Below are 24,857 nucleotides of genomic sequence, written 5' to 3'. Positions count from 1 at the left end.
AACCAAAAAGAAAGCATGGCATCATCCTGAGAGTAGAGGAAAAGGTGGAAAGGAACAGATTAAAATTCATTAGTTTGGACATTTCCAAAGAAACTTACTATATGAAATTAAGGGCATGAAGAAATGTTTGGCAAATGAGAGGTAAATATTATGGAAGAGTTTTAAGAATAACTTTATTACCAATGTAATGGCAGCGTCATCTTCAGGACCAGCATATCTAAACAAAATTCGGTGTCGTTCCATATCAGCAAAATATTCCTTTGCTTCTTTAGCTGTACTGGTACCCAACCCTGAAAATTTTAAAATAGAAGTAAAAGTAAGTCTAAACAAAAATAAATACCATATGATGATCCCACTTAAAACTACAAAATCTAAAAAGGTCAAACTTATGAGATAAAAAGAGTAGAGTGAAGGCTGCCAGGGGCCAAAAGTGGTAGAAACGGACAGACAGCCTATCAAAAAGCTTCATCCTTCAGTTATAAGTTTGGGGGAACATAGTACTTATAGTTAATGTTGTATAGTATACTTAAAATATCTAAAAATAAGTCTATATATAAACAGTGAACTTATGGAAGAGTTGTTTGACTGTGGTAGTCATTTCATAATATATACATAATACCAAATCATGTATACCATATCATCTCTTCCATTTTATTTGTCAATTATACCTCAGTAAAACTGAAAAAAAATTAAGTGAATCATAAATCCCAATAACTATTTACCACTATTAGGCACATGGGGCCAATAAGATAGTACAGCAAATAAGGTGCTTGTCTTGACCAAGATTCCAACTCTAGCAACCAACAGGGACCCTGCAATACCTGAATGCAGTCCTTAGCATGGCCAGGTGTGGCCCCAAAATAAACTAACTAAAAAAGGCAATAAGCTGATGAATCAAGCTGACAAGACTAACTAACTAATTTTATTTTTATTTTATTTTATTTTGATTTTTTTCTTGGTCTGTGAATCAAAGGTGGATCGGCAAGTGCCGATGCAAGGCAAGTGCCCTATTATTGCTCAGGTCCCAACTGATTGATTTTAATAAGCAAAGAAAGACAACTGAAACACACCAAACATTCTACTACCTATTAAATGCTTTTGTCACATTGGTGTTCTCAAAATCTAATCAAACTTACATTCTTAACAATAGTTAACAGAAAATAAGAGATAAAAAAAATGCTTCATATTCAGCAAAAATACAAGGAATAATCCACAAAATCAAACTGTGATAAATAATATAAGACTAATATTTTTGAACAAAGTTGCAAAAAACTGAAAAGAAACATAATTTATTAAGATTTAAAGACTTATTAACATATCCATTAATTGTAATGTGTAGATCTAATTTGTATGGCTCAAAAAATTAATTTTAATACAAACAGGAGAAGTATAACATTAAATTGAGATTATTAAAGAGATTACTCATAATAGTATTTTAATACCTTTTAAAATATTTTCAGAGATAAATATTAAAGCACAAGATATTAATACAAGTATGAAGATTACATAAAACTAATTAATTGATGATAAGATGATATAAAACAAAAATCAAGCATGAAACAATGACTGTTAAAGCAAATTGGAAGAGACCTATAGATTTGAGTTTTTTTAACAGCCAGTAGGTACCAGTTCCATAAGCAGATGTAAAAAAAATTAAAAATGACTGCCTAAGACACTAGCATTTTTTTTTTTTTGGTTCTTTGGACCACATTCAGTGACGCTCAGGGGTTACTCCTGGCTATGTGCTCAGAAATCACTCCTGGCTTGGGGGACCATATATCAAACCACAGTCCGTCCGTCCTAGGCTAGTGCTGGCAAGGCATTCGCCTTACTGCTTCGCGCCACGGTTCCAACCCCCTAAGACTAAAATTTTAATAAAACTATCCATATTAATTCTTCAAAATTCAGCAAGAGCTATTTTTGAAGCATAGAATAAATAAACCTTAAATTAGTTTTACAATGTTCTCATAAAAATGTATAATTGTAAAAACTTCACAAAATTAAATTTAAGAGGAAGCGATAACCAATGATGCTAGGAAACTACATAAAGTGTTGTTGGTGACCAAAAGAAACCTAGGATAAAGCCTGGACCCCTTATATGTACAGCATATGCTCAGCCCAAAGAGTTATCTCAAAATTTAAATATTTTAAAACACAAACCTTTGTAGTATTTTATTTTCCAAGCTTTCTGGTTTTCTATATGCTTTTTCCACTCATCAAATTCAGGAATACTGTAGAAGGAAAGTTCCTGCTTATTTTTGCTTGCCTTAAATAGAGTTAAAAAAAATTAGTTCTTCTACCACAGTAAAAAAAACAGTATAGGAAATATATTAATATTAAAGTACCTTTACAATAGGAGTAATGAATTCTTCAAGGAAACCATGCTTCAGAAGTGATGGCCAATTGTGATGGATAAAGTTAATAAGCAGGCCTTTTATATGAGAACCATCTTGATCCTACATAAATGTTACCAAAAAGTGCTGTAATTTTATGAAATACAATTACCTTTATACCTATAAATTTTTCTTTTTTTTAATTATCTTTATTTAAACACCATGATTACAAATATTATTGTAGTTGTATGATTACAGTCATGTAAAGAACATCCCCCTTCACCAGTGCAGGATTCCCACCACCAATTTCCCGAATCTACCGACACCCCACCCCACCCACACCTGTACTCGAGACAGGCTTTCTTTTTCCCTCATTCATTCACATTGTTATGATAGTTTTCAGTGTAGTTATTTCTCTAACTGCACTTATCACTCTATGTGGTGAGCTTCATGTCATTACCTGCACCTACATGGGAGGATGGGGGGAAGTAAGGATTGGGACAGAGGCAGTAAAATATTAGAAATGAGCTTTGTAGGGCAGTATCAAGGTCCCAATACAAGATGGATATTATGGATATATAGAATATATGCACACAATACTATCAATATGAAAACAAGGAGAAAAAATTTCCACTGACTGTCCCAACATAAACCAGTGCTAGAACAGCCTGCCCTCCTCCCAGAGTACATTCCCATTAGTGTAGGGAGAGATAGGGGGAAAGCCTGTTGACCCCTATAGAGTCCACCTAGACTAGTGCCCAGGGAAAGACTGAAGTCCAGGGGAGAAAAACCCTATACCTGGCAAGAGCTGGTCTCCAGAATCAAGGAGGAAACCGGAAGCCAAATGTCTGCCCACTCTCCTTCCCATGCACCTCCCCCCTACCTATAAATTTTTCAATTAGAGTACAAAAGATTCAAGCAGTTAGATACAAAAAATTCTTCCATTTTCAACTTCATAATTTTCTTCTAATTATTACCATTTACAACTCAAATTCTAATTTTTTAGGGGAGGGTCACACCTGGTGACGTTCAGAGGTTACTCTTGTCTCTGCACTCAGAAATTACTCCTGGCTTGGGGGACCATATGTGATGCCGGGGATCAAACCAAGGTCCATCCTGGGTCAGCCACGTGCAAGGCAAATGCCCTACCGCTGAGTTACTGCTCCGGCCCCTCAAATTCTAATTTTTATAAACTTCAAGTTATGATACCAAAAATAAATGTTAACATTATCTTACATGTTTATTCTTGATCACTTGCAAATTTCATCATATTCTTTCTACTTATCATAGGCTTTAATTCTATAATATGACTGTATTTTATTCTTAATATTTATCCCTTTGAAAAATAACCAAAAAGTGATTATCCGATAAATTAGCTATGTAACTGTGTTTCAAAAAAAATATTACCATTAAAACAATTTATCCATTTCAGTTACACTGTATTAGAGAAAGTTTCATAAAATAATCAAAGGATAATCCATAAAATGATAAACATTTTTAAAAATGCAACAATTTTCAAACCCACCTGATCAGTCATAATCATAATCTTTCCATAACGTAAAGTTTTCAGAGATTCTGCATCATCGTAACTTTTCTTGTATTGTAAACCAACTATTTTAATAATATTGTTTATTTCTGCATTTTCCATGATCTGTATGAAAAGGAAAAGAATTTTAAAGTGAGGAAATAGAGTGAATCAAAAGTTAAAAATCATCTATTCTGGTATTAAATTGTCATATGAGTATCTCATATATGTATCAGTACATGTTACATATGCACTAGATATTATATAGATATAAAGAGGCATACCTGTTTATGGGAAGCCTCCCGTACATTAAGAATTTTTCCCCTCAGTGGAAAGACCCCATATCTATCTCGTCCAATCACACCTAATCCAGAAACAGCCAGTGATTTGGCAGAATCTCCCTCCGTTAGGATCAGTGTACACTCCAAGGAATGTTTGCCACCTAAGAATAACAATGACATGTAATTCAAATTCCTCCATCTTACCAATAATAAAAAAGTGAGAAAATTAGTAATTTAATGATCATGGTGAAAGAATGTATAATTATCCTCCATATTTAAATATTAATTTAATTTAATTAATTTAATTTAAATCGTTTAAATATTAAAAACTATTGAATTTCCATCTGCTAACAGTAGTAATCCCTAATATATCTGGCTATTTTAATAAAATAAAATTACATTCTACATACAAAAATATAATGTATATATGGAAAAAAATTTTCTAAATTGAACAAAACTTAAATCAACCTTTTAAAACTGTATCAAATGTATAAATCTTACCTGCATCATTCGCATCATCCAGTTTGGGAATACCTTTTATTTTACTATACTTTACTGATGAACACTTCTTATTCAGCTGAGTCTGAGCCTTAAATTTTACCCAATTCAGGATACTTTCTACAATACCACAGTTAGATGCCTGAAAGATAGAGTAATGATATAAAAATAAGCCTGAAATTCCCAACACAGGCTAAAATTAATGTTCTACTAAAATGTACACAGTAATTTACAGGGTATAATAATACATTATGATGCATTCTAGTAAATTTTAGTCCATCTTAAAACTAGCCCAAGCAGTAACACACATGACCTACAGTTCTAAAGTATAAATTCAGAATAAATGACTAACTTTTTATGTATAAAAATTATACTAAGATAACTTCATAAGCTGTTACTTCAGTTATAATTAAAAGAAACTAAAATTATTTACATTACTTTAACAAAAGAATTTCCTAAATGAGAAATTTTAGGTTTACATTGAAATATCCCTCAATACAAGTCTTAAATTCATTAATAGATATAGTACAAAGGAAATATTAGGATAAATCCAAGAACTTAGCTTTAAAATTTGGCAGTAAAGATTACATTAAACTAAAACTCAATCGTGAGCAATTTGTTAACTATTTCATGACAATTCAATTAAAAAGTGTATTTCAAAGAAAAAAAGATTACATTATATACATTATATATTATGTGACACTTGCATTGACAAGATATTATACCAAAAAGAAAAAAGAAATCTCTAAGTTGGAGTCATTTATTTTTCATTATCAAAAGTGGTTTCATTTTAGGTATATAAAATATTTTCCAAGAATTACTGAGATATAAAATAAACTGTGAACCGTATGCCCATATCTAAACTTAATCTACTAAAATAAAAAAAAATCTAAAATTAAATCTTTTAATCATGAAAACTATTATAAGGACTGGCAATTGCATCATTATTTATTACGATAAGATTAAAAGTACTATTTCTATCAGCTTTAACTAAACTACAACCTAAAAAAAATCCAAAATTTTTATAAGGGGAAAGGGGTCTTTGGCCACAATGGAAAGTACCTTAGTATTTCTACTGTCAGGTTTGGAGGAATCAGATGCAGTGCTTAGAAATTGAACCAGGTCACTCATATACAAAGAAGAGCCTTACCTCCTATACTCTTTCCAGAACCTATCTTTGAAATTCCAAAATAAGAATTTGATAAATACATTATCTCTAAGTCAATCACAGTGAACATCTCAACCAAACTCTCAACTTCAACAGAAAGGATCGCAATGTATTCATCTTTACATTCTTTCCTAGTGCCACCTATAGTTAAAGGCACTTCATGTATGCCTTTTAATATGTTAATTGTTGGAATACTGATGTAAAAAGTGGTTGCTATGTACAACACATTACACGAAGCTATCAGTAGCTGTGCAGTTCAGTTCGAATCTAAGATTTATTGTTTACTTATACTTTCACCTTATTTGAAAGGGACTACAGCAGTCTAAATAAGTACATTTAGAATTTGAAAAAGATGATGTTATACATATTAACATAAATTGTAAAAGTTGGGCCAAAGAGATAGCTAAATAAGCTGATTAAGTAGCTATGCTTATGGCCTGGAGAGATAGCACAGCGGCGTTTGCCTTGCAAGCAGCCGATCCAGGACCAAAGGTGGTTGTGTTTGAATTCCCGTGTCCCATATGGGTCCCCCCGTGCCTGCCAGGTGCTATTTCTGAGCAGGACAGCCAGGAGTAACCCCTGAGCATCCGCCGGGTGTGGCCCAAAAACAAAAACCAAAAACAAAAACAAAAAGTACTATGCTCTGTGAGAAACGGATTTCAATACCTTGAACTACATGGCTTCCCACGCAGACTGGAGTAGCCCCCTGAGCACTATCAGGTGTGGCTCAAAACCCAAAACACATCAAAAATTAAGGGAAAAATAACTATAATGAAGTAAAAATTAGTAGATAAAGTTGAATTAAGTTAAAAAGATGAAATCACAAGTCCTTAAGGAACTGCAGTTTGTTAAAAGGAAAACTTGGCATTATATTGGTCAGTAAAAGCTAAAAACAAAAATTGTTATATGAATCTCTATTTTAATCCTTGACAAAATATTTGTTTTATGAATCAATAAAGTCTATCACTAGAATCTTCAGAAATAAGCATATTACTCTGTAGGGTAAGTATTCCTTATATTTAGTTAATATGCAAGAAATTGATCATAAATAAAATAAGAAAACTACATGAATAACTCTTAATTAAAATACTCTGGACAAAAACAAATTTTACTTCACTGCTTTAAAAAATTTTTCTGATAGTTGGCATTTGGACCCAAAACTTTTGGGCTGCAGAGTCATGTTTTCCTTGGTCTGAGAATCAAAAGTTTGGATTTTCAATAAGCAAATTAATAAAAAACCCATATGTTGGTTTTTCACCTGTTGAAAAAGAGAGTTTTAAAAGGGTCATCATCAGAAAATGCTATAACTTAGTAAGTCAACAGAATACATGAAGAATACATCACTTACTTGAAATGGTTTCACTGACACACCAGCTTTGTTCTTTTTCTTGACTACTTCAATCAGTTTTCCAACAACCTGATCTACTACATAATCCACAATGGCGTCCCACACCTAAAGAAAAAAAGAAAACATGCAAAATCAAAAATTTTTTATAGTCAGGGTAGCAAAAAGTATGTTTTATTTCCCACGCCATGAAGATTGATCTTCACAAGAACCTAGTCAATTCAATATTTTTCAACCCTATTTTACAGAGAAATATTAGGTCAGAATTGCAGAGCTGAGTTATAAAAAACAAGACTTTTTTTGAGCACAGAGTTAAGTAGCCAACCTTAAAGCAAAAACAACAGGAACTGCAGAGAGTACAAGGAGTAAAGTGCTTGCCTTGCACACAGTTGACCCATATTCGATCCCAGGTACCACCACATGTTCTTGCAAGCCCTCTAGAAGAAAATCCCTGAGTGCAAAGCTAGAAGTAAGCACTGAGTACAACCAGGTAAGATAAAAAAAACTGTACACACAAAAAGACAAAAGTAAGAACAACTGAATAAAAGAGGCATAGAATATGAAAAATATGCTCTGCATCACAAATCATCAGGAAGATGCAAATCAAACCAATAATGAGATGTCATCTCACACCGCAAGACTAGCACACATCAACAAAAACACGAACAACAAACAGTGCTGGTGTAGATGTGGGGAGAAAGGGAATTTCATTCACCACCAGTAAGAATTTTTAGTGGTCTAACCTTTCTGGGAAATAATACAAAATTCCTAAAAAAAAAAAGAAAAGTCTATGAATTGAGCTTCCATTTGACTCATCAATTCTCATTCTTGAAATAGACCCCAAGAGTCCAAAAACAAAATGAGGTAAAAACATTTGCACCCCTATGTTCCTTGCAGCACTATTCACTATAGCCAAAATCTAGAAACAATCCAAGTGTACAAGGATAAATAACTGTATAAAAAACTGGAGGGGAAGGGGCTGAAGTGATAGTATAACGGTAGGGCATTTGCCTTGCATGCAGCTGAGCTGGGACAGACCCGGACTAGATTCCTGGCATCCAATATAGTCCCTCAAACCTGCCAGGAGAAGATTTCTGAGCACAGAGCAAGGATAACCCCTAAGCAACACCAGTTTGTGGCCCATAAAACAAAAATATATGGTAAATATAGGTAACTACACAATGGAAATATTATATATATGGAATATTACTATACTAGCCATAAAAAGGATAAAAGTAATGAAATTTGTTGCTACATCGAGGGACCAGGAGAATAACATACTGAGTGAAGTTAGTCAGAGGAAAAGAGACCAACACAAAGTGATCTCTCCAATATGTGGGATTTAAAGAAACAAACAGTGGAATAATGACTACCCAAAGAAAATAGAACCAAAGAATGTGAGAACTGGTTTTCCAGGAGGAAACATGCCACTTGAAGGCACTGGGGGAGAGATAGGACAGGGAGTGAAAATATCTAGGTGGAGAGAAGTGTTTAGCTGGGAGGAGGAGATGGTAGTGCTGAAAGGCGTAAAGCTGTTATGTATGAAACCCTATAAATAATGGTACTATAAATCACAGTGCAAAATCTCATTTATTTTATTTTATTTTTTAAAAAGCACCTTGCATAGAAACATGGCCAATGGTGGTAAGTAGGTGTGAGGGGACAATGATGGAGCCAAGTGATACTGGGTAAAGATCGGTGCCAAAACACTGTATTCCTGAAACCCAATTATGACTGATTTGAAATTTCATAAATATCTAAGTAAAAAATAAAACAGAGGGGCCGGCGAGGTGGCGCTAGAGGTAAGGCATCTGCCTTGCAAGTGCTAGCCAAGAAAGGACCGCGGTTCGATCCCCTGGCATCCCATATGGTCCCCCCAAGCCAGGGCAATTTCTGAGCGCTTAGCCAGGATAACCCCTGAGCATCAAACTGGTGTGGCCAAAAAAAACAAAAAAAAACAAAACATAAATTTAACCCAAAAAAATCATTTTAAAAATAATAAGGCATAGAAATGAGAAAAAATATTGTCATGGGTAAGACACCTAAGAACAAGAAATTGAAAATTCCATTTGTGTATAAATTCAGTGATTGCCAATCAATGCCAGTCACCATTCTTCGTTCTCACCCCATAACTTTTCACACACAGTTTAGTTTGCTTTTCGTTTGGAGATTTTAAGCCCACAGCTGGCAATGCTCAAGGCCAAATTAACACATTAACAAAAGCAATGCAATGATAATAATTGTTATATGTTTTTTCTATTATATAAGTTATATTTAACTAAAATTTTATTATGGTCAATGGATAACTGCTTATATGAACATTTTATTTGATTTTTAAATTTCCCATAAGCCTGTAGGGAGGATTCAAGCTCTTTAGAATAGCAGAAAAGGGGTGGCGCAAGTGGCGCAAGCAGGAAGATTTGCCTTGCACGCACTCACTACCTAGGACAGACCGCAGTTCGATTCCCCCCTCCCCCCCCCCACCCAGTATCCCATATTGGTCTCCCAAGCCATGAACTATTTCTGAGTGCAGAGCCAGGAATAGGCCCTGAGCGTCACTGGGTGTTGCCCAAAAACAAAAATAAAGAAAGAAACAAACAAAAAACATAGAATAGCAGGGGGTTGGAGAGATAGCACAGTGGTAGGGCGTTTGCCTTGCATGTGACTGACCCAGGGTGAACAGTGGTTCAAATCCCGGCATCCAGTGCCTGCCAGGAGCAATTTCTGTGGCAGAGCCAGGAGTAACCCGAGTGCTGCTGAGTGTGGCCCAAAATAACAAACACAGAATAGCAGATAAAATGTTCCTCAATTTCACTCTAATTTAACAAAGTCATTTCCCAGTTTTCTCTATATCCTAAATTCAAAAAACAAAATAATTTCATTTTAAATTCCATAAAATATAAAATTATTAAAATATAAATATTAATCATATACTGACACCCTAGTGGATTTTTACATAAATTTTAAGTCATTTTATAAAGAAGATTTTTAGGGGCTAGAGTGATAGTACAGTGGATAGGGAGCTTATGTAGGATGTGGCTAACTCAGGTTCAATCCCCATTATCGATATGATCCTCTAAGCCCCATAAGAAGTTCTAACTGAGTGTAGAGGCAAGAGTAAGACCTGAACACTGCTGAGTATGGCCCAAAAACAAAAACATAAACAAAAAAAAAGGAATAGTAAGATTTCAATTTTTATTAGTCAACTTTTATTTCACATTTTGTTGGCATTAGGTTGGTCTACGTCCTTTTAATGATAATGTTCTTCTGACTTGGAAACAAGAAAACAATATACTTACCTTTGTTGTTGCAATACTATTTACAAAGCTGATTTGCTGGAATCCTTTTCACTCAGTGTGAGACAGACATCCCATCTTTCATTTGCAAGCTCATGAATAACTTTCAGGGCTACTCCAGTTTCATCCAACTTATCTTTCACATAAAGTATCAACATAACTTCGAAATCCATTTACCTATTAATTTAAAAGCAAAATAATACACAATTAATTTTATATTGGCGGCAAGTGTGTAAATGTCATAATTATTTCGTTTTTCTTCATTCACAATAGATTTTATTAGGCAAACTTATTTTTACTGTTCTTCTCATTAATTTATAGCTTAGATAATATGGTCTATAATAGTGTTAATGTTTATGGTTTTGATGTACAGTTATTACACCTCACTACCAAAGTGCCCATTATCTTCCACCAATGTTCTCTAATTGTATTTCTAGTTCAACTTTTCTCTCCCAAACTGTCCCTTCACCTCCACCCAACTTGGTAATCTCAATGTTGTAATATAGGCCAAGAGCTTGTCATCATTAAATATTGCCTTGTCTGTGTTTTATTTCTCTACATACCAGATGAATGAAATCATATATTTTGCTCCTTGATTTCTTCCCTCTAAAGAGGGATTTATTGAGAAAAGTGTGAATAGTAAAAGGGTTAGGATGTTTGCCTTGCACACAGCCAATCCTGATTTGATTTTCAAAACAGTATGGCCCCATGAGCATAATCAAAACTAAGACCTGAACACCACCAAGTGTGGCCTACCCCATCCCAGAAAAAGAATTTATTGGAGCATGGGATAAGGCTCAGCAGAGAGTTTATGTCTTGTATGTGTGAAGGCCCTGAGTTCAATCTATAATAGCACAAAAATACACTTTTGAAAAGGAACTTATTTCCCATATATAATTGATAATAAACACATACATACACACAAAATCAAACAAAAACAAAACAAAAAAGCTCACAACTAAGCATACCTTACTCAATAAAAGAGGGGCAGGGTAATAGTACCTGATAAAGCACTTAAATAATTGCCTTGCATGAGACCCCCTCAAACCCTAAGGAATAATCTCAATGCATAACCAGGTGTAAATCCTGATCATTTCTAGGTGTGGTCCAAAAAACAAACAAACCAAAATAAAACCCCAAATATTAAAAACCTTCAACAGACCCAAAGAATGGCTCAAGAGCTAAAAACATCTACTTTGGAATCATGAGGCCAAATATTTTCTCCTCAGTGCCACCCACATACACATAGTGTGGTCTCAGAGCCCCTGTAGTCCTGGTAGGCCTAATGCCACAACAAAGTGTATACAATCAACAGCACACAGTACAATGAAAGATATACACCAGGATATACAACCAGGAGGTGTCTTCCATTGAGTATGCATGTGAACACTGCAGAACCCCCAGAAAGTAAAACCAAAATATCAACTAGAATGACAACCCAAATGAAGAGGATACCCACACAAATGTGCAAAGTCAACTCACAATTACAACAGTAGAAATAAAAGGAAAAAAAATTTATCTTCAAAGCAGCCAAAGGAAGAAGAAATACTTTATCACAAAATAAGAAAATTATGAATTACATCATAAACTATATAATCAAGAAGACAATGAAATCACCTCTTTAAAATATGCAACTAAAACCTACCAACCTATAAGGGCCAGACCGATAGTACAGCAGGTAGGGTATTTGCCTTGCATGAGGCCAACCCATATTCAATTCTCGGGCATCCCATATGGTCCCCAAGAACCAACAGGAGTAATTCCTGAGTGAGAGTCAAGAGTAATCCCTGAGAACCATCAGAGGTAGCCCAAACGACCCGCTCAAAAAAAAAAAAACTATCAACTTATAATTCAAATCCTTTGAAAGTGAAAAAAAAATTCTCTCAGAGAAACATAAATTGTAAACATTTGCTGCTAGTAGATATATACTAAATAAGAACTGTTAAAGACCTACAGTCAGATTAAATAAAATTAAAACAGAAACTTAGATCTACATCAAGAAGCTAAGAGCTTGGAAATTAAATCAATAAATGCAATATGACACTTTATTATATTTTAATTGCTCTAAAAGATAACTGACAATTTACAGCATTAACAATAACATCACTAGTGCAGAAAATCTGATGACATTTTTGTGTATTTTTTCTACTTCATTTTTCCTGGTGTTTGTAGCACATTATTAAATATATTATAAGGATATATTATTATAAAATTCTTCTACTACACATGACAAGTTATTTGAAAGAAAATCCAAACCAGGGGCTGGAGCCTACAGTGAGTAGGACACTTGATTGCATGTGGTCTACTGGGCTTGATCACCAGCACCCTATTTGGTTTCCTCAAATCTCCCGAGAAGTGAGCCCTCAGTAAAGAGCTATGAGTAGACCCTGAGCATTTCCAGGTAAGATCCAAAACCAGAAAAAAAATAAAGAAAAAGGAAGAAGAGAGGGAGGGAGGGAGGAAGGGGAAGGAAAGAAAGAAAGAAAGAAAGGAAAGAAAGGAAAGGAAAGGAAAGGAAAGAAAGGAAAAGGAAAGGAAAGGGGAAGGAAGGAAGGGAAGGAAGGAAGGAAAAGGAAGGAGAGAAAGGAAGGAAGGAGGAAGGAAGAAGGAAGGAAGGAAAGGAAGAAAGAAATGGAAGGATGGAAGGAAGAAGGAAGGAAGGAAGGAAGGAAGGAAGGAAGGAAGGAAGGAAGAGGAAGGAAGGAAGAAAGAAAGAAAGAAAGAAAGAAAGAAAGAAAGAAAGAAAGAAAGAAAAAAAAAAAAAAAAAAGAAAGAAAGAAAGAAAGAAAGAAAGAAAAGAAAGAAAGAAAGAAAGAAAGAAAGAAAGAAAGAAAGAAAGAAAGAAAACCCAAACCATTTACAAATATATGTTATAAACTTAGGAAAAACACTGAAAGGGTTTTTGAAAGGGTTCAGGAAAACATATGCTGAAGAGATAAGTTGAACTATTAAAAATGTTCAATCAAAACCATAGAGAGAAAAATGTGAACCAGAGAACAAATCCAATGACTATAAATAGAAAGCATGATGGCTAATTTGAATCCAAATATATCAATTTCAGTTGAAATGTAAATCATCTAAACATACCAGTTAATAAAGATATTTTAGGAGCTGGAGATATAGTACAGTGAACTGTATATTTGCTTTACAAGTTGGCCTACCCAAATTTGATCACCAGTAAGTAAAATGGTCCCCAAGCACTGCCAGAAGTCATAGCTGAAAGAAAGACCTGAGCCCACTGGGTTGGAACAAAAACAAAAAATAAGATTGAGTGAGATCTAAAATACAAGGTAAGGGGCCATGAGAGAGAACTCAAAAATTAGAAATGCCCTGCATATGTAAAGCCTCAAGTTCAATCTCTAGTACCATGTGTCCCAGATCCCCAACACCTGGTACAGACCTGGTGACCCGCTACAAGGCCGGGACCAAGACTCACATATTACAGAGCCCAAGTATTGTATTTGTTTTTGTTGTTTTGGGACCACATAAAGTGGTACTTAGGGCTTTCTTCTGGCTCTGTGATTAGGGATAACTCCTACCAGAGGACCATATATATATACATATATATCCTAGGGGACCATACACAGTGCCAGGGATGGGTCAGTCACAAGCAAGGTTAATGCCATACTTACTATACTATTAGTTTTGTACCTTGGGAGTAAATATTTTATCATCCTGTCTAATTAGCCAAGTATTATCAAGAATGTGCCCCTTGATGCCCTAAACATTGCTTTGGGGAGCTCCAAAAATAGAATAGAAAATAAAGTAAAATAAAATAAAACACAAATATGGCCTAAAATATGGGTGTATGGATCAGATTGCTATATAAAAGTATATATTGCTATATACAAGTATAAAGGCCACAAGTTCAAATTCCACTGCCTTTAAAAAAAGCTGAGGTGATCCTGAGGACTCTGCTGTAAATTACCTTCACCCCAGTGTGGGCAATCGATGAATAAACAGTAATAAACAGGCTATCTTCAAAATAAGAATGGATTAAATATTTTGAAAGACACTTACAGGCAATTTTTTTCCATTAAACATGACCTTCACTCCTTTGCATGAACCTGCCAAATCATAAGCTCTTCTGGTCATCAGAGCCACAATATCTTTGTCAAGTTTTTCCATCTTAAATTTAGACAAGTCTGGCTGAAACGTTATGCAGGTATAATCTTCACCATCAAAATGTTTAATCTTAGCTTCAGATGTCTTCATCATATTATTCATCCATGTCTTTAAAAGAAAAACATTCCAAAATTTTTATAATGCTCCCTAATATGCTAGAGTAAAGACAGCTCAAATTATACATTCATTTACCAAAAACTCATACAACTCGAGCCCATAACAAACCAAACCTTCAAACTGATGACTTAGAGTTGGAAAAAATATAAATACTACTACAATATCTCCAAATGAAAATAGGCAAAATAAACTGCACAACTTTATGTAATGCTCATAAAATATCTTTAAATTCTTCCGATATGATGGGACCAAAGCAGTGGCGCAGTGGTAGGGAATTGCCTAGGACAGACCGAGGTTCAATCCCCCGGCATCCCATATGGCCCCAAGCCTTGAGCGATTTCTGAATGCATAGCCAGGAGTAACCCCTGAGCATCACCGGGTGTGGCCCAAAAACAAGCAAACAAACAAACAAAAATTTAAATTTAAAAAATAAAATAAAATTCTTCCAATATGACTACACAAATTTTATAAAATACTTTTCCTGGAAAACTATTTTAAACTTAGATGCATTTTTAGTTCCTGAGGTTCATAACACTTCACTAATTCTTAACAAGATTAATATGGAAAGTCTGTTAAAGTATTTTAAGGAAATATACAATTTCTGGGGCATTTTCAAATCTTCTAAAACCAATGTAATGCTCTAAAAATGTAATGTTTTTAAAATATTTAAAAATAGATTTCTACCATACCTGCTTAAAACTGTGTTTGTATTCTTTGCAAGCTGTTTCTACTGTGAACTTTGTACTGAAAATATTACAAAGTTTTGCACCATAACCATTGCGACCACCTGTAAGTACAATTAAATATGAAAAAATTAAGTAAAATCATTTTTAAAAAATCTGGGGATGCATAACACCTGTCTGTTTATAAAACAGTTCTTAATTATCATAATAGTCACTGATTATTTCAAAGTATACTTAGGGTTTTTGTTTTATTTAAAGAAAAATACAATCAAGGTTTTGCACATATGATTAAAATAGGAATCTTGTAGGTTCATAATCAACAAAGTTATCAAACTTAAAATATTATTAAACCTAGCATAATTTTTAATTTTCTTAATCCATATTAATGCCTTAAGTCTGAAAAAAAGAACTATTAACCTATTGAACAATGTAGTGTAAATAAATCCCTTTCATTTGAGTTAGGTCAAACCACTTTAATTCTAAAGTCTATATTTTCTGTATCTTTAACCTCTTAAAATAGCTATAAAGTAATTTGATTGATTTAAGGGCAGGATATTATGCAATAACAAATTTACATACATGAGTCACAGCTCAATTCACTAGTCACATACTCAAAGTGAAGCTTTTATTTTTCTAGAGGGAAGTGTTTGGGAAGGCCACATCTGCCACTATCCAGGAGATACTCCTGTCTCTGTGCTCAGGAGTTATTCATGGCAGTGCTTAGGGAATCGTATGTCGTGCTGGAGAGAGAAGCAGAGTTGGCCACATACAAATTACATCTTAAGCCCTGTATCTCTCTAGCCCCAGAATTAAGTTTTTAATTGTTGGTCTACAGATTAAGACACTGCTTACATATAACAGTTATTTTATAGATTGCAATTCTGAAAAGATTTTATTATAATAAAACTATAGAATTCCTTCCCTTTTACTATTTTATGTAGTAATATGAGAGATTATGTAGTGAGAGAAAATGTTTTCAATCATAATTCTGATCAATGTAAACATTACCTGTTACTTTTTTCTCATCGTCATCATAGTTACTGGATGTTAGAAGTTGTCCAAAAATTAAGCCGGAACATACACTTTCTCCACTTTGTGTTCTACTACTGGAATGCCTTTCCCATTATTCCAAATGCTTATAATGTTAGACTCTTGTGCAAAAAAAAAAAAGTTTAGAGCTTAAAATTTAAAGATATATTAATGTTCATAAAAATTAAAGTAACACTAAATTTTAAAGCAAAACCTGAATGATTATAAGCAAAATACCAGTCATTTCCAATTTTAAGAAAACCCACCTTCCAAGAAGATACTTGGTAGGTTCATATTTCTGAGTCATAACAGGATCTTATAAGATTTACAAGCAATATTTCAATGTTTTTCAGAAAGAGTATTACTCTTCTTATCCTCCAGAAAATGACCAATTATTATAGATTTTGTTTTCTCTTTATATAAGTTATCTATGATTCACCTGCTCATTATACCAGTATTCTGAGGACCAACAAGCTCTGAAGAGTCTATTGATACCTATTGATATCAATTGAAAATATCTATTGATATTTTTATTCCTATGAACATTGTAGAAGTACATATGGAAAAAGATATGATGTCAAAATGTATTCTATTCTCAAACCCTAAATATTTATGGGTTATTTGTCTGGTAACTATCAGTGTCATAAGTGAATTTTAGAAGTATCAACCACAACAACAACAACAAAAACCTGAGTCTGAAATATATTCTATTCTCAACCTAAAAGTTAGAGGCCTATTAGAATTGGGGAAATTGTTGTTATAAGCTTCCTTTAATCATTTCAAAATATGTACACATTAATTATTTTAGGCCTTAGTCTTTTCTATCAACTATCCATTCATTTTAATATATACTGGTGATAGAGGAAGGTTCCAAAAGCTATAGTAGACCTTAGAAAAAAATTTCCTACTGGTATAAGCAATCTATATTAGGGAGACTTCTCTCATTAAAAATTAGACTTACAGTGAAATACAGCTTTATACCCAACACTTAAGATACTGGCTTAAAGGCTACCATTTGTTGACCTAGTAAATATCATTAGATATAGTTTTACTCATATATATGTATTTTAATCTTGGGAGTAGTTTTTATAATAAAAAAAAAAACAAAAAGCTATTTAAGTCTAAATGAAAATCAAAATCTTTCAAAAGAAACTACAAAATTCAGTAAAAAAGTAACACATTTCTGGGGCAGAGCGGTGGTGCAAATGGTAAACATCTGCCTTGCCTGCACTAGCCTAGAATGGACCGTGTTTCCATCCCCCGGAGTCCAAGTGGTCCCCTAAGCCAGGAGCAATTTCTTAGCACATAGCCAGGAGTAACCCCTGAGCAATCATCGGGTGTGGCCCAAAACTAAACCAAAAAAAAAAATTGTTGGGAAAAGAAAAAAAGAAAAAATAATAAACACATTTCTGTAAAAACTACCAGTAAGTTTAGACATATCTCTTTCACTAAATCAACAGCAAAACATTTCTTTACACTCAAATTAAAATTCTCTACACAATATAATCAAAGCCATTTACCACAAGCCCACGAAAACATTAATTAGCAATGGGGAAAAAACTAAAAGCCTTCCCTCTAACATCTAGCACATGACAAGGTTGCCTCCTCTTGCCACTTCTATTCAATATTGTAGTGGAAGTACTTGCATAGCAAGAAAAATATATCAAGGGCATTCACATAAGAAAGACAGAAGTCAGCTCTTATTGTTTGTAGATGGCATGATATTACATTTAGAAAATCTTAAAAACTCCAAAAAACCTTCTGGAAATAATAGAATTGAATAGTAAAGTGGCAGGCTATAAAATACACACACACACACACACACACACACACACACCACACACACACACACACAAGGTTTTTCTATTTGACAGAATGAAAGAAGAAAAGAAGAATTTTAAATCCCATTCACAATTGTGCCTCTGAAAATCAAGTACCTCAAAATCAGTGTAAGAGGTGAAAAACCTATACAAAGAAAACTATAAAATACTGCTTAAAGAAATAAAAGATGACACAAGGAAATAAAAACACATCCCCTGCTCATGGATCGGGAGGACTGACATAATTAAAATGGCAATACTTCCTAAAGCATCATACAAATTTACTGCAATCCCTATAAGGATACCCATGACATTTTTCAAAGGAATAGATCAAACGCTTCTCAAACTTATATGGACCAAAAAAACTTCATGAATAACTAAAAGAAGATGGGAAGCATCACTTTCTCCAACTTCAAACTATATATAGCATTAATCAATAAAACAGTATGGTATTGGAATAAAGATAGGCCCTCAGATCAATTGAATAGATCTGAATATCCTGAAACTGACCTTTGGGCATATGGCCAATTAATCTTTGATAAAGGGGAGAAAAATACAAAGTGGGGCAAGGAAAGCCTCTCTAACAAGTGGTGTTGGGAAAACTGGTCAACTACTTGCAAAAGGGGAACTCATACCTCTCAATTTTTTTTTTGTGCACAAAGGTCAAATCAAAATGGATTAAGGACCTTGATATCAGACCTGAAATCATAAGAAACACAGAGAAAAACAGACACAACACTCCATCTGACACAAAAATCAAAGGTATCTTCAAGGATAAACATTACTGCACAAGAGTGTCCAAAGCAAAGATAGATAAATGGAACATCAAACTAAGAAGCTAAAAGACAGTTCACCAAATAGGAGAAACTATTCACCCAATACACATGTGATAAGGGATTAATATCTAAGATATAAAAGACACTGGTAGAGCTTAATCTAAGCCCATCCAAAAATGGGGAAAAGAAATAAACAGAAACTCATAGAATACAGGTGGCCAAAAGCAAATGAAAATATATTCCACATCATTATCAGAGACATGCAAAACAAAACTACGAGATATCATCTCACACCATAGAGACTGGCACACATCACAAAGAACAGAAGACGTGGGGAGAAAGAGACTCATTCACTGATGATGGGAATGTCGACTGGTCCATATTGGAAAATGGTTTTGGAAAACAATATGGATATTCCTCAAAATTTCAAAACTAGAAATTAAGCTTCCATATGATCCAGCAATACCAGTCATAGGAATATACTATAAGGGCCCAAAAACTCAATGCATAAAAGCTCTCTGTATCCCTATGTTCAGTGCAGCACTATTCACAATAGTCAGAATCTGGAAACAACCCCAAATATCCAAGAACAGATGAGTGAATAAAGAAACTGTCATATATGCAGCTGCTAGAAAAAAATTAATTCGGGGCCAGTGAGGTGGTGCTAGAGGTAAGGTGTCTGCCTTGCAAGCGCTAGCCAAGGAAGGACCGCAGTTCGATCCCCCGGCATCCCATTCGGTCCCCCCAAGCCAGGGGCAGTTTCTGAGTGTTTAGCCAGGAGTAACCCCTGAGCATCAAATGGGTGTGGCCCAAAACAAAAAACAAAAAAAATGAATTCATGAAATTCACTTATAAATTGATAGAGAAGGAGAGTATTATGTTGAGTTAAATAAACAGCAGAAGAGGGATATAGAATGAATGCAATCATTCATGGGATATTAAAGGACAGAATGATAATAATGGCCAAAGACAATAGAAACAAGGGCAAAGAAGACCAGTCCTTGGTAGGAAGCTTACCACAAATAGCAGGGAAGTACGGGGAAGTCAGAGAAGGGACCACTATGACAATGATAGTTAGAATAATCATTGTGGACAAGAAATGGGTGCTGAAAGGAAAATAAGAGATATGCATGATACCCTTTCAGTAATAATATTGCAAACCACAGTGCTTAAGAGAGAGAGAGACAGAGACAGAGACAGAGAGACAGAGACAGACAGAGAGAAAGACAGAGAGACAGAGAGAGAGAATGAGAGGGAGGGGGGAAAAGGAGAAAGAGAGAGAAGAAAAATATCTGCCACAGAGGCAGACAGGAGAGACTGCAGAGGAGAAGGCACAGAAAAACTGAGAACACTGATAGCAGGAAATTTCCAATGATGAGGAGATGGATGTTGGAACATTGTATGACTGAAACACAATCATGAAAAGCTTTGTATCATGTATCTTGTGGTAACTAAATTTACAAATTTATTTATAAGAAAGTAAAATAAAATAAAACATCAAAGAAATGAGGAAAATAAAGTCAAGCTCCTTCAAAAAACATATAGAGATGTTGCATCACTTCTTAGGGAAATGCAAATCAAAATTCAATTAGATTCACAGAGTCAATATATACACGGTATCGTTTATAAGTTCCGTCATAAATAATGGAAAACTCCAAATGCCAGTCATAAAAAGCAAAGCCCATAATGTAAATTGAATCGTATTATCAATAGTTCTTAGCCTTGAATCTCAAATGATCGAAGATTAGCAGTTAAAATAGCATCGATAACAAAAAGGAAGAAATAACGATCTCCAAGAGTTCCAATAATTAAGTACTTTGGGGGAAAAGATCATGAATAATAGAGGAAACAGTAAGAGTACAGATACTGGCTAACAGGAAAAAGTAAATGCAAGCATATAGGAAACTAGAGAGTAATGATTATGGAGCTCAGAGCGATGGCATGGAGTGATAAGGTGTCTGCCTTGCCTGCACTAGCCCAGGACAGACCACGGTTTCCATTCCCCCGTGCCCCATATGGTCCCCCAAGCCAGAATCGATTTCTGAGTTTATAGCCAGAAGTAACCCCTGAGCGTCACCAGGTGTGGCCAAAAATAAATAAAAATAAAGTGTACTAGCTACATACAGTCTCCATCTCAGAAGTTTTAGTGAGTTGGGCGCTATCTGAATAAAATGTCTTAGAATAAAAAAAAAAAAAATCAAACTTAAAACATACTTACGGATCAATAGAAACTTTAATGCAAGTCATATTCTTATCCCTCTGTTTATTGTCAGCTGCATTAACTACAAAATTAAATATTTTGATGAGCAAGTACAGCCACAGAAATACAAAGGTCGCAACTGCATGTGCATCACTACTTAATAACAGCTAATGACAAAATTACTTATTTCTGATCCAAAACTTTTTCCACATAAATTCTGAAATTTCATCATACCAAATGACTGTTATGCCTTTCTTTCTACAACAACAAAAAATGATTTAGTTTATTTAGTTAGTTATTAGTTTATTTTACTTGGTTGATATATAAATAACTAAAAGTAAATACTTGCAGTTAATAACTCTTGCCAAGTCTAAAAGTTTTTCTGAAGCCAGGCCAAAACCACTATAAAGATTGTTTTAATATTGATAACAAATACATTTTCCCTGACCTTCTTAAGTAAAGTCCTGCAGCTGAAACCAATGAATATTTTGGCTTCAAACGTAAAGTGTTAACTTCCTTATAAATCAAAATTCTATATCCCACACAATTGATAGTATGTGTATAAATACATTAATCAGTGCTTTAATAAAAATCTGAACAAAGCCCTCAGTGAAATTAACTTTAAATCATCATATGATTATATTCCTGATATAAGTATGTAACCTAGAAAGTCAAATCAACTGGATAGCTGGGAAGCAAGAGTGGAAGTTATACACTCTAATAACAAATTCTACCCTCCTGATTCTTTTCCCAAACAATATCAGGAGAGGTGGTTTATCTGTATCTGCATGAATGAGGTGGTACAGGCATAGCATGTCTCAAGAGTCTTGGCTAAGAACATTCCCAGGAGGGTGCAGAGACAGTGCAGTGGGTCAGGTGCTTGCATTGCACGCAGCTGACCCAAGTTCAATTCCCTGGCGTCCCATATGTTCCCCTAAGCACCAGCAGGAATAATTACTGTGTGCAGAATCAGAGTAAGCTCTGAGCACTCCAGATGTGGCCCAGAAACTAATTAAACAGAAACATTCCAGAGTGCAAACATTCCCAAGGAATGAAACAGACAATATATACTTCATTGTAATATGATTTGGAGATGATGGATCTTTTAGAATGACTGCTCAAATTTGATTATCCACTATCAATATGCAATTTACAGATGAAAAACACAGTTTTAAAGATCTTACCTCAAACTCACTGAATTCACAAGGCTTAGATCCTATCACCTCTATTTTTAACATCCTCCATATAAAACTATGAAGTAAGCAACCCCGAAATCATAGCCCATAGGACCATAGACAAACATATTCAAACTAATAAACAAAGATACTTATAAATATAAAATATTACTGAAAGTGATAAAATTTTCTGAAGAATAATGCATAGTCACCATTTTCTGGTAAACTACATGTGCATTCATGAAAAGAATTCATCATCTTTATCATCATACAAAAAATGGTTTTTAAATAGAGCCAGAGTATCTCTGGCATTTATTCTATAACCCTGGCTTTACCCATATAGGAAAACAATAGACATCAATTGAAAGAGATGCACTAAATTTTATGCAAGGATCAAAAAGGGAAATTACATTCGAGGGAACATCCTTGAGATTTACAGCAGACCTGTCACCAGAAACACTCATGGCCAGAAAGCAGTGGTGGGACATAGTGACAAAAAAAACTCAATGAAATAAAATTTTATGCAAGTACTCACCCAAAATTTCATCAAAGATCTTATATAATCCTGGCACAAATGTAACCTCTCTGCAATTCATTCCTACATCATCATCATATACCCACATTACCTGCATTGAAAGAAAAATTTAAAACTACAGTTTAACTCAAGTCCTTGATACCAACTTTACAGAGTACAAATCTACATTCTGTTATTTATAGGTAATTTCTAAGACCTTCAAAGTTAAAAAAGTCAGAACAGGTGCAATCAACTTTTTTGCTTATAGTAATATAAATACTACTTTAAAATGAGAATTGTACATCTGTATTCCTTTTTCATAAAGGTAACTTTAATTAAAGCAACAAAAACTGACTAGCTATATATAAAAATCTTTACAAATAGTATTTAAACATGACAGAAAAATCTTATATTTAATTTTACATTTTAGTTCATGCCATTTATCTATAACATAACTAGTACAAAGTAAACTAATCTGAACATAATGTGGCACTGGAGTGGTAGTACAGCGAATAGGTGTCTTGCCTTACACCTGGCTCACAGTTTGATCCCCATCACCATATAATATGACCCCTAGAATCCCTGCCAGAAAGTTATACCCACAGAGTAACTCTGTGCTCATAATTAGTTAAATGAATTTAACTTTCCACTTTTTCCTCATTAACAAACGAAGTTAATAGTATTTACTTTCCTAAAGGACAGAGATAATAAATTTTAAATAAAGCCCATAGTAAACATTAAAAAAAATTCATTAGTGTGTAATTTATAAATTCCAGAGTTTAAGAATAGCATAAATTAGAGGATTTTTTAAAAGTTTTGGGGCAGGGGAGTTATTACAGAGATCAACACATGACTTGAATGCTTCTGACCCAACGTTTGATTCCAGCTACCCAAACGTGTTTGTGGTATAGTCCTAAACCTCTAACAACTGCTTTAGAAGCCCCCTAAACCACAGAACACCATTTAACTCCAAACTTATTCTTCTGAAGAGTTTGGGGGGGGGGGGCTAGTTAGTTAGCTTGCTTTTTTGTTTGTTTGTTTTATTGGTTGAGCTACACATGGTGGTGTTTGGGGGTTGTTCCCATGGTATGCCTGGGTCATTGTTTGCGAAGCATATTATCAACCAATTGCACTATCCTTTCAGTCCCTCATCAGTTTTTTATCGGCTAGATTTCTTTTTTACCTCTTAGATCTCTCCTATTTTGTTTATAAGCACAGAGAAATGAAATTATATACTTACAAACATATAACCATAAAACCTATTACGCAAAAGTAGATATAGATACATGTGTCCTAATTTTTTATGTAAAGAACACCCCCCCCATCACAGTGCAACATTCCCACACCTAAATCCCGTATCTCCCACCTCCAATTCCCACCCCCACCTGTATTCTAGACAGGCTTTCTACTTCCCTCATTCATTCACATTGCTATGATAGTTCTCAGTGTAGTTATTTCTCTAACTGCACTCACCACTCTTTTGTGGTGAGCTTCATGGTTCTGAGCTAGACCTTCCAGCCCTCCTCTTTTTGTCTCTGAGGATTATTGCAAAAAAATGTCTTTTATATTTTCATAAAATAATGTTAAGTTTTAGTTTTTTGGGTTTTTTTTTTGTTTGTTTTTTTTTTTTTGTTTTTGGGCCACACACCGGCAGTGCTCAGGGGTTACTCCTGGATGTCTGCTCAGAAATAGCTCCTGGCAGGGCACGGGGGACCATATGGGACACCGGGATTCGAACCAACCACCTTTGGTCCTGGATCGGCTGCTTGCAAGGCAAACGCCGCTGTGCTATCTCTCCGGCCCCGTTAAGTTTTAGTTTACAGGTTTAGAACAAATAATTACCTGTGTCAATGGCTCAACGACCCAATGTACGTATCAGGACGAAGGAGAATGTGTTCAAGTTGAGTCTTTTTCTGATACACTCTCTCCACCGACAACTTCTTGGAAGAATCATTTTTGTTTGCAGTTTTCT

The 24,857-nt window shown here is 34.5% G+C and overlaps 1 protein-coding gene across 1 annotated transcript in view; it reads right to left on the bottom strand.

Annotated features, from left to right (window-relative positions):
- The window catches only part of TOP2B (DNA topoisomerase II beta), a 52,797-nt gene extending 29,800 nt beyond the window's left edge, over positions 1 to 22,997 (bottom strand). The window contains 17 exon segments of the mRNA XM_049766083.1: positions 181 to 290; positions 2,161 to 2,266; positions 2,346 to 2,456; positions 3,859 to 3,984; positions 4,143 to 4,300; positions 4,641 to 4,779; positions 6,923 to 7,063; positions 7,154 to 7,249; positions 10,444 to 10,499; positions 10,502 to 10,595; positions 10,597 to 10,623; positions 14,467 to 14,679; positions 15,378 to 15,475; positions 16,380 to 16,442; positions 16,445 to 16,520; positions 21,211 to 21,278; positions 22,907 to 22,997. Of these exon segments, the coding sequence (XP_049622040.1) occupies positions 181 to 290; positions 2,161 to 2,266; positions 2,346 to 2,456; positions 3,859 to 3,984; positions 4,143 to 4,300; positions 4,641 to 4,779; positions 6,923 to 7,063; positions 7,154 to 7,249; positions 10,444 to 10,499; positions 10,502 to 10,595; positions 10,597 to 10,623; positions 14,467 to 14,679; positions 15,378 to 15,475; positions 16,380 to 16,442; positions 16,445 to 16,520; positions 21,211 to 21,278; positions 22,907 to 22,994 (1,770 nt within the window). The 5' untranslated portion in view covers positions 22,995 to 22,997.
- Between the last annotated feature and the right edge of the window lie 1,860 nt (positions 22,998 to 24,857).

This window comes from Suncus etruscus, chromosome 20 (genome assembly GCF_024139225.1).
Source record: "Suncus etruscus isolate mSunEtr1 chromosome 20, mSunEtr1.pri.cur, whole genome shotgun sequence".
In the NCBI taxonomy this organism is placed as follows: Eukaryota; Metazoa; Chordata; class Mammalia; order Eulipotyphla; family Soricidae; genus Suncus; species Suncus etruscus.
The sequence above is the reverse complement of the archived record's forward strand: the minus strand, read 5'-3'. Positions and strand labels throughout refer to the sequence as shown.